General features: G+C 47.9%; 1 protein-coding gene across 2 annotated transcripts; it reads right to left on the bottom strand.

The window, feature by feature from the left end:
* Positions 1 to 1,464: 1,464 nt before the first annotated feature.
* cmtr2 (cap methyltransferase 2) lies at positions 1,465 to 8,011 on the bottom strand. 2 transcript variants are annotated; one of them, XM_033035972.1, is made up of 2 exons: positions 7,883 to 8,011; positions 1,465 to 7,016 (listed from the first exon to the last, which is right to left on the bottom strand). In XM_033035972.1, exon 2 carries the CDS (start codon positions 7,010 to 7,012, stop codon positions 4,742 to 4,744), a length of 2,271 nt encoding a protein of 756 aa, XP_032891863.1. In that variant the 5' UTR covers positions 7,013 to 7,016; positions 7,883 to 8,011; the 3' UTR covers positions 1,465 to 4,741. The 2 variants fall into 2 exon arrangements, with proteins under 2 accessions (XP_032891863.1, XP_032891864.1); XM_033035973.1 differs by lacking the exon at positions 7,883 to 8,011 and adding an exon at positions 7,242 to 7,861.
* Between the last annotated feature and the right edge of the window lie 2,735 nt (positions 8,012 to 10,746).

Genomic DNA, 10,746 nt, shown 5'->3' on the forward strand with positions numbered 1-10,746 from the left:
TTTATTTCTTCCAGTCGGACCTAATAAAGCATTTATTCCTTCCAGTCGGACCAAATAAAGCACTGCAGTTTCAAGCACAGGCAGGGCAGCAGGCCAAACAACTCATGGCATTGTCATTAAGGGCTAACAAATCATTTATTGCAAGTGCATTGCAGACTACAGTTCAATTGATTCACTGCTTAGAATGACAGTCGTGGCCGCTCCCTCGCGATCTTACAGTGACTGACTCGCATCCAGGCATCCAGGGTTTTATAGTCCAACCCCCCCCCCCACAGAAGGGGTGTTACCTTAATTGCAGAGATTGACAGGTGAGAGGGCCAATCAGCTGATCAAGGTTTTTTTTAAACACTCACAACTTTTTTATTTTTCATCGATGGGAAAAATCCTCGGTGCTGGCTCAGCGGAGGACTGAGTAAGATGGCCAAAAATCACAGCAATGCAGGGCAGCTTTTTTTCTAAAATCAATATACAGCGAAGACAGGAAGTGGTCAAGATGAGACTTTTAATTATATAGATTGTCAAGTGTACTGAGGTACAATTAAAAGCTTTCTTGTTGCGTGGGGCACAAGGGGAAAGATTATAGATTACAAAGCAAGATTTTTATACAGCAGATATTGTAACAAGAAGTTGGGATGTTATGTTACAATTGAACATTGTGAGGCTGCATTTGGAATATTGTGTTCAGTTTTGGTCACCTGCTATAGGAAGGATGTTGTTAAGCTGGAAAGAATACAGCGAATATTTATGAAGATATTGCCAGGACTTGAGGTATACGCAGAAGTTGGGCAGGCGCAAGAGGATGAGGGATGATCTTAGAGCTGTAAGAGATCATGAGATGAATAGATAGGGTGAATGCACAGACTCGTTTACCCAGAGTCGGGGAAATCGAGAACCAGAGGACATAAGTTTAAAGTGAGAGGGAAAAAAATTAATAGGAACCAGAGAGGTAACTTTATCCGCACAAAGGGTGCTGGTTATATGGAACGAGTTTCCAAAGGAGCTAGTTGAGGCAGACAATATTACATTCAAGAGACATTTGGACAGGTCCATAGATAATAAAAGTTTAGAGGGATATGTCCTAAACACAGGTAAGTGGGACTAGTGTAGATGATGCATCTTGGTCACCTGGATTGTGCCTTGTACAACTCTATAACTTGTATTACCATTCATCTACACCAGCAGTTTGTCAACCAACAACCTTCCAAAAAATATGTATCTGCTGTGGTTGTATACTATTAGGTGCTGGAGAGGATACTTAGTTGATATATCGATACTTTACCTGCTCTTGGAGTGTTCGTTGGGACAGTACAGGAAGGATTTTACTCAGCATCGAAATGTGTGCTGTCATTGCCAGTGTCTGCACTGATAGCTTCATTGTGGAGCAGCAAGGTGATTAAACCATTATTCATCAATAGAAATGCCACCCCAGTCAAGGGAGCAACAAAAAATCAAATCAAACTTGGCTTGTGTAAATCTGAAGACATTTAATGGTTCTCCATACAAACAAAACTAGTTGTACATGGTTATTTCAATCTCTGAATATAGAGCCATTTTTATTTCAGATGAAAACATTCTCCAACCAATAACATTAACGTCAAAACAGGAATATTTATCTCCCACAGGATTTATTGATTTCCTTTTCAGCTCCAAAGGGTATGTTAAAGTGCACTTTTGAAAAAACGAAAAATTATTTTACATAAAACAAATGAAAGTAATAAACAATAAGAAAGAGGTCCCTTATCATTCACAGAATGCATTTCTCATGTAGTCAAGTGGTATCATGGTGCTACCAAGCCATATCCAGTGCCAGACACATCCCAACCACTACTGGACATCAATATCTTCTTGGGACACTATGGGATCGATCTTTATATGGTTCATCAGTAATCACTGGCTATTCAAACCCCAAAACAAACTCCCAGTTACTGAGTATTTTGATTTGAAGTTCCTGGGAAACGCAGCAGGTCAGACTGCATCCATGCAGATAGGAAAAATTGAGCTAATATCACCGTTTGATGCGTCTATCAAAATTATCCCTTCTAACCCAAACTGGAAGGGCTGGTTATCTGATACTGGTGTTCTCTATAAAGTGCTCAGTATCCCAATAGAATCCCCATGCACTGGCCTGGCAGATTACCCTCTTACAGCCAGAAATTCAGGCAGCACTGATATGGGCTGCAGACTGACCAGGAAAACAAATTAGTGGTATTTCACAGTTGACAAAGGACCAACAGTCTAGTTGGTTTTCATCTGTGCTACACAACCCAAACTCTGCACTAAGAAAGCTCTCTTACAGACTCAAAGAAGCAAACACTACTCTGCTCTTCTATTTATCTCTCCCCCAAGGATCACAAGCTTCAGATACCTGCAACCAAACAAGTGTTTTAGTCTCTACCACATTTGAGCATCATCCCTTTCCAACCACCAGTATTCCCTGCCAAAACATCGTCCATTTCTCCTGCCCTTTGGATCGCAGATAAACTCAAACTGGCTCCAAAGAATCCCTGGCCCTGTGGCCAAAATGTATTTCTCAATCACAAAACTGGTTCCTCCATTTGGCCTGGAGCAATTTGTATGGTTTTGGTGTTCATAGAATTGCAGTTGCATGTCCTACACAACAGGAGATGACGTGGCTTTGAAGAACGGCCCGACGTCCTGAAATATTTATGCTTCCTCTCTCGAAGCTTCATTATTCTGTTCTGAGTTAGTTCTGACTAAACATCTTGCTTCCGAAAATCAAATTAGCATTGTTCAGTGTTCTCACAAGGTCAGCACAAGCGATACCACAGTACGAGACGTGGCTCTTATTCCAACTCCTGCCTTGGCCCTCTCTTTATGCTAAAGATTAACATTATGCACCTTAAGTTTAACACTGGCATTTTATGGCAAGACAATAAACTGTTACACCAGATGCTGGTGCGCCAGATACTGGGCTGAAGATAACGTTTTCTAAAATAATTATTTAATGTTTTAAACATAGAAATGTTTTAAATGTTATATTGTGGGAGTATTGTGAGCAGTTTTGGGCCCCATATCTGAGGAAGGATATGCTGGCATTGGCGAGTGTCCAGAGGTTTACAAAAATGGTACCAGGAATGATTGGGTTAACACATGATGAGCGTTTGACAACACTGGGTCTGTACTCGCTGGAGTTTAGAAGGATGAGGGGATGGGGGGTGGGGGTGGGGGGGAAACCGCATTGAAATTTACCTAATACTAAAAGACCTCGAAGAGTGGATGTGGAGAGGATGATTCTACTAGTGGGAGAGTCTAGGACCAGAGGCCACAGCTTCAGAATAAAAGGACGCACATTTGGAAAGATGAGGCATTTCTTTAGTAGAGGGTGGTGAATCTGTGGAATTTGTTGTCACTGAAGTCTGTGGATGTCATATCGATATATCCTTGATTAGTACATACGTTAGCAGTTATGGGGAGAAGGCACGAGAATGTGGTTGAGAGGAAAAGGTAGATCAGCCATGATTGAATGGCAGGGTATACTTGATGGGCAGAATGGTCTAATATGTTTCTATAACTTATGATTATATCACTGCTATACAACTAATCATGGGAGTTGTAGTGGCCACAGCGTGGGAACAGGTCCTTCGGCCCAACTTGCCCATATCGACCAACATGTCCTATCTACATTAGTCCCACCTACCTGCGTTTGGCCCATATCCTGCAGAGGATTGTTGAACAATACTCACACAGTGAAGAGGAACCATCCTGACTTTTGGTATGCACCTCAGACCTCACCAGCCCCACTAAACTGCAAAAATAACAGCTGCTACTACTGAGATACAAATAGTTGGAATGGGATAGTGCTGCATAGGAGTGCACACTAAGCATCTGTGTTGTACAGGAAACAAGGATAATGAGAGATAGGACAGTAATTTCACTGCTGCAAGGCTTGTAATTCATACCATAGATTCTATCATTTGGTAAAACACGCACTCAATTCCTATAAAGTCATTTCCTATTCCATTGGAGTAATGGGGGAAAGGAAGTCAGATAAATCAAACCAGTGATTCCCAACTCGTGGCCGAGTTGAAATCCTAGAGACAGCTGGACACAACTTTCCCACATTGCTTGCCCTTCACATATCTGCTGGACTTGAAACACAAGAATAAATGAATTCCAAAATGTAATCGCTCATTTGTGGAAGAGAGTCCCTGGCAAGTTTACAGCCGTCCCTGCTCCTAACACCATCACCAAGTCACACCTGGCTCATGAGCCACATTGTGATGCAATGTGGTCCCCGGTGTGTGAAATAATTATTTACACAAACACAATGACTGATCAGACTCCTCATTCCACAGGGCAAACAGCACACAGCTCAACATCTCCAGACTGACCTCGTCACATTTTCCATGCAATTCCCAGGCACCACACCCATCACAAGGTGGAACACTCCCCACTCCCTCCCAATGTCTTTCGGCTAAATATCTGACAGCTTGGATCAGAGCCCTACGATGACGCCCAGCTCTGTGATCTTAGTCAGCCTGCGTTCACACCTTGCATGCTGCACTCTGAGCTCTTCAGGTGAGTCTGCCCCATGAAGCCAACACTGGGCCATAGGACCATTGTGGACCCTGACCCCCTTTGGTCGAAGCTGCCGTGCAACTCCCTTGTGACTGGACGCCTCTGGAGGATTCCCTTGCCTCCGGTGAATTCTGGCGGACAAGCTGCTCCAGCGGACCAATGCTGCCGTGTGGTCGCCTCGTGCAGTCCGGAACACGCTGATCTACGTGGTGGTCTGGAGCGCCAGGTGAAGTCTCTGCTTGGTGATGGCAAGGTTGACCGCACTCAGGAACTCCGGCAGGGGCCCGTTGATTAGCAGCTCCATGGGCACAAACTGCAGCACCTGCCGGGACTGCTCGCTCCCAGACTCTGGCCTCTCGCTCAGCTGGCCCTGCATCCTCCTTAGGAACTCCACCAGCTGGCTAGGGGGACGGCAAAAGCCTACGCACAGGAGGGCAGCCAGGTGCCCCAGGGCATCTGAGGAGGTGGGGCTGGCAAAGGACAAGGCACGGAAGCAGTGTTGGAGCACGAACACCAAACCCGCCGTGAAGCGGGTGAAGCAGGAAAGGAGGGGGAGGACCAGGGCACCGTTCTCAGTGCTCTCTGTGACTGCCTCCAGGACGGCCCCCAGTAGCCACCGCTGGTAGCCAGGGTCCCCATCATGGAGCTCAGTGCAGCGGGCAGGGGGTGGGGGCACAGACTGGCACTGCCGTAGCTGGACGCCACTGGACTGCCTTGGGGCTGGATAGTGCTCCAGACTCCCAATCACCAGGCACTCCCAGGGCGGGCACGGCATCACTGTGAGGTCGCCCAGCTGCTCCCTCATGAGGGCCAGCTGCGTGAGCACTTGCTGCCCAGTGTAGGAGCAGCAGGAGGGGCAGTGGGCAACGGGAGCAGCCTGGCACGTGACCAGCGCCTCGTTTAGATCCCGCAGCAACCACGGCTGGCAGAAGGGGGAGCTAGCCAGCCGGCTCAGACCACGGCCCTCCAACACGTACCAGGACAGTGGGTCGGGGTGCCCTTCCGCTCCCTGCAGGATGTAGGGATTCTCCAGGGGACGCTGGCTGTGCCCATCCACATCAGGTCCGAGGTACCCTCTGCGCACCCGCTGCTGCCAGCCCTGCCGAGCCAGCTCCTGCCTCTCGTTGTAGGAGCCGGTGTGCTGCTTCCTGCCCTGGGCCAAGAGCCTGCTGGACAGTCCCCGGACGGCCCCTGGCCCCTTCAACACCCAGGCATCCCGGGACAGAGGGCGCAGGCAGAACCGGTTCAGGTAGAAGCTGGCGGCGCAGTCCCGTTTCTCCGCCAGCAGACTGGCCACCTGGGAGTCTGTCTTCCCAAAGAGCCGCAGATTCTCCCGGATGGTGCCGGTCTGGAGCTGGTGGAAAAAGTGGCAGCAATCCTCCAGCTGGCCCAGGAAGGAGGGCGGGACAGGGACGCGGGCCACCACTGCCTCCCCCACCACCTCCGGCCCGAAGCTCTGCACCAGCTGCTCAAAGTGGCCCCCCAGCGATCTTTGTCCTGCGTACTCCAGGCAGACAGCGTAGACCTCGGAGTTGCCCGCCTTGCTGGTGCCCGGCTTGAAGACGTGAACCTTGTTGAAGCAGCAGTTGAGCAGGTAGAGCAGGCAGACTGAGGAGCGCTCAAATAAGGTGAACATCTTCAGCACCAGCGAGCCGCCAGGGCTCAGCAGCTTCAGGGCGGAGATGGCTTCACAGTAGTGCAAGGGGGCTACCAGAACCTCCTGCTCACCAGGGTTGTCCTGACAATCCACGCTGCCATCCGCCGTCACCAGGTGGATGCTCTTCATGTTCCGCGTAAACTCTGTCAGACCCTGGAGATACTGCGGGTCCATAATGTCACCAGTGTCATCAGGACCAAAGTACCACCAAGGCAGGGTGCCTGCGATCAGCCGGTCATCCGTTATCATCATGCCGGTGTCATTGCCCTCGTGGTAGGGGTTGAGAGTGTTCCCCACCCAGCTCCAGTCACAGGGTATCTGGTTGGACCTCAAATAGTGGTTGAGGCTGGTGATGAAAGCTCCAGGAGCCTCACAGAGGTGCACAGAGTTCAGCTCCCCGTTGCGAAGGGCCTCCACTGGGAGCAAGGGGAATGTGCGTAAGATCTCGTGAAACTTACACCAGGCCTGCGTGCACAGTTCAGCGTTCATGGTCCTCCTGACATGAGGAACCACCTTCCCAGACCGGTTTGTGAAGCTGGTGTGCTCATGCCACTTCTCCAGCTCCTTGTCACTCAGCTCATTCTTCACCTGGTTGAGCGACTCCTTCAGGGACTCCAGCCTCTTGGACCGCTGGCACTGCCCTGTCTGGACATCTCGGACATCAGGCAGAGTCCACTCATTGCCATGCGGCTTCTGAAAAGTGATTATTTTATTAAACAGCTCCTCAATCTCACTGAGAACAGGACGACTGAACTCGGAGAGATCTGTCACAGAATCTCCACGCAGCCTTTTCCTATTGGTCTTGCAATGCTCCATGGATCTGCAAGAGAACAAAACAGAAAACGTTTGGTTATTTATTTCCCTTATTCAAACAAGAAATGTCAACATTCTGTGCCTCACCATCAGTGAAAGGCATTGAATGCAAGCAGATCTTTTTCAATATCACTCCTATTTGCATCAACTCCCAATTTGGTTTAGAAAGCTGTCGACTGACCATTTTGTTTTTGTGCAAAGTAAGACTACAAGCAACAAAAGAGTGCCTCACCAAGTCGGATATCAAAACGGTCAGTCCGAATGAATCACCCAACCCCCTTTTTTCCCCATTCGGGATTTCTGGGGTCTCACTCTGGTGGCACCTCTGATTCTCACCCCACACACCTATGTGATGGTTGGTGCTCAACATACAGGGCTTTCAAAACACCACTCTGGCCACATCCAAGCAAGCTGGATGGGCAGTGGGTGGGGGGAGGGGGTAATGGTAGGGTGGTTAACAGACAAAAGCCTTCAATCCTGCTGCAGGCAAGACCCACAAACCCTGCTCTGGATTTTGGGCAGAGGGGCCAACAGACTCTCACCATTTGGACAGAGGGTGGGCGAGGAGCTGGAAAACTTGGCTTTTAGGGAGAAGGGCAAGAACAGTTACAGCAGGGCAAGGTTTCGACAAGTGGGGTGAGAGGCTGCTGGAATTAGGGCGGAAGCTTGTGGCAAGGAGGGGCCGGGCCGGGTGTGAGGGTAGGAGAGGAGTCGGAGGGAGATGAAGGGGACCCGGGGCGGGGAAGGACGAGACGGACCCGTACTGATTGCGGGGAGTTGGGGGGGGAGAGGGCGAGCTCTGTCCTCACTCATCGGCACACAACGGCGATCGGTGCCGAGGGTCGGCGGCGAATCCGAGCGAAAGCTGCTCACCTGCCTGTAACTTCCGGCAACTCCAACCTCCAGTGGCTTGGTGCGCCGAGTAAAACATCCGGAGGGCAACAGGTTCCCGAGCGACGAATGGGTGTGGACTGGGCCCGGTTTTATTCAAAGATCATAGGTTTTATTTGAGGTACAAAATCTATGAAAATCTTGCCCGTGGTAGCACAAGCACGTAGACACAACCAAGCGCATGAAAACATACGGAAAATACACTTACATTCTACAAGTCTGTTACAAGAAAAAAAAGTGCATTAGGCAAAAAAAATATTAATAATCAACTCCCTGGTCGCGCAAGAGGCGTTCCATTACCGAGATAGGTTTAGGGTTGTACAGGTCAGTTATAGAAGCTGACAGTTGCAGGAAAGCAGCTGTTCCTGCACCTGCTGGTGTGGGGCTTCGGGTTTCTGTACCTTTTGCCCGATAGTAGCAGAATGAAGAAGTGATGGTGGGGATCTGTGATGATACAGTGCCCTCCATGGGGTGGAAGATTGCAACCTTCACGTGGTCCGCCCTGTTTCAACAAATGCAATCAACCTGGCGTGCACAATCAAATAAGATCAAATACAACAAGTTGTCCTACAACTTTAGGCTGTGCACGCCCTACGCAAGAAGAAGTGCCCTCCATAATCTTTGGGTCAAAGATCCATCATTTGCTTATTTGTCTCTGTACTCTTTGTAATAGAGGGGGGGGAAATCACATGTGTTTACCAAATCTGACAATCTGCACATTGTCAGATTTCAATAAAAGCCATTTTTATACATTTTGGTTTCACCATGTAGAAATTACAGCAGTGTTTATACATAGCCCCCCCCCCCCCCCCCCCATTTCAGAGTACCATAATGTTTGGGACACAGCAATGTAATGTGAATGAAAGTAGTCATGTTTAGTACTTCATTGCATATCCTATGCATGCATGCAATGATGGCTTGAAGTCTGTGATTCACGGACATCACCAGTTGCTGGGTATATTACCTGGTGTTGAGGTGCCAGGCCTGTATTGCAGTCATCTTTAGCTTATGCTTGTTTTGGGGGCTAGTCACCTTCAGTTTTATCCAAAGATTATAGAGGAGCTCATCTATAATCTTTGGATTTATCTTCAGCATATAAAAGGCATGCTCAGTTGGGTTCAGATCAGGTGATTGACTTGGCCACTCAGCATTGACCATTTTTTAGCTTTGTTGCTTTAGCAATATGTTTGAAACATTTGTTTGAACTTGAGCAGATGGTTCACAAATGATGTGGTATGCTTTGGATCTTGGTCAGTTCCTTCCCTTCTTCATACTCTGCTCTTGCCATCACTCTGATATAAGTTAATCTTCGTCTCATCTGTCCACAAGACCTTTTTCTCCAGAACTGTGGTTGGTCTTTTAAGTGTTTCTTAGCAAACTGTAACCCGGTCATCCTATTTTTGCAGCTAACCAGTGGCTTGCATCTTGCAGTATCTATCTATCTATATAACTAAAAGTCTGATCTTGACCGCTTTTGGCTCACTGTGCTGCGATTTCCGAGAGTACGCCGCCAAAAAATTCGCCATTCTCTCTGCTGCCCCTGCTGGAGGGAGGGGGAGGGACTATAAAACCAGGAAGTGGTGTGCCTCACAGTCTCTGCAAGATGGAGGAAGCCAGAGGATCACGTCTCTCTGAGCTCTGAATAACACTGAACACATGTCTACTCAACTGTGAGTGCACTTAATGTGGTTTGAAAATGAAAATATGGTTGGTTGAAGTAAAAATGCACTGCAAATGGTTGTTTGGGTTGAAGTAAAACTGCACTGCAAATGGTTGTTTGGGTTGAAGTAAAAATGCACTGCAAATGGTTGTTTGGGGGGGTTTTGGGTTGAAGTAAAAATGCACTGCAAATGGTTGTTTGGATTGAAGTAAAAATGCACTGCAAATGGTTGTTTGGGTTGAAGGAAAAATGCACTGCAAATGGTTGTTTGGGTTGAAGTAAAAATGCACTGCAAATGGTTGTTTGGGTGGAAGTGAAAATGCACTGCAAAGGGTTGTTTGGGTTGAAGTGAAAATGCACTGCAAAGGGTTGTTTGGACGGGTTTTGGGTTGAAGTGAAAAGGCACTACAAAGGGTTGTTTGTTTAAACTTGACAACTTCCTGTTTGCACTATATTGATTTTAGGTAAAACGCTACCACTTACGGCTGAGATTTTTACCCATCTTACTCAGTGCCCCTCCGCTGATCAGGTGCAGAGGATTCTTCCCATCAATGAAAAATAAAAGTGTTATTAGTGTTTAAAAAATGTTGAGAATCTCTCTCCTGTCAATCACGCCATGAAGGCCACATCTTTTCCGGTGGAAGGGGGAGGGATTATAAAACCCGGAAGTATGAGTGTGCATGCAGTCTGCATGATGGGGAGGGAGAGGGTCCCACTTAGTCTAGCAAGATGTCTTGGATCAACTCATCGAGTGCAAGGGCAAGTGCAGCTGGCTCTTTTGAGAAATATTACCTCCAAGCTCCCCTTCAGATCATAGTCCACTCTCAGTGCTGATGCAGGGCCTCAATCTGAAACGTCAACAATTCACCCTTCATCCTCCCCCCCCTTGAGGACCACATCAGCCTCAGGGTGTGATTCAGGATGTCAATCGCCACTCTGCAAAAGTGTCATGGCCTTTTAAGAACAACTGAGTTTTAGATTTGCTGGAAGCTTCCAGAAGCTGAGATCAGAATATTATTAGTCTTAATGGGTTCTGTCTGTTTTGTATCTCTAAGGATTTCTGTCAGACGAGCAGATGGCATTTATGTTTTAAACATTACAGAACTCACAGAGGAAGCCCAGGCTTGCATTGACAGGAGGCAGGTATAATCGGTGTCAGAACAATGTTTCTCAAAATCAAAACACC

This window comes from Amblyraja radiata, chromosome 17 (genome assembly GCF_010909765.2).
Source record: "Amblyraja radiata isolate CabotCenter1 chromosome 17, sAmbRad1.1.pri, whole genome shotgun sequence".
NCBI classification, from domain to species: Eukaryota; Metazoa; Chordata; class Chondrichthyes; order Rajiformes; family Rajidae; genus Amblyraja; species Amblyraja radiata.

What these genes read in the sequence shown, in the direction of transcription:
- cmtr2 (XM_033035972.1), bottom strand. Translation starts at nt 7,012, where the DNA reads ATGGAGCATTGCAAGACCAATAGGAAAAGGCTGCGTGGAGATTCTGTG.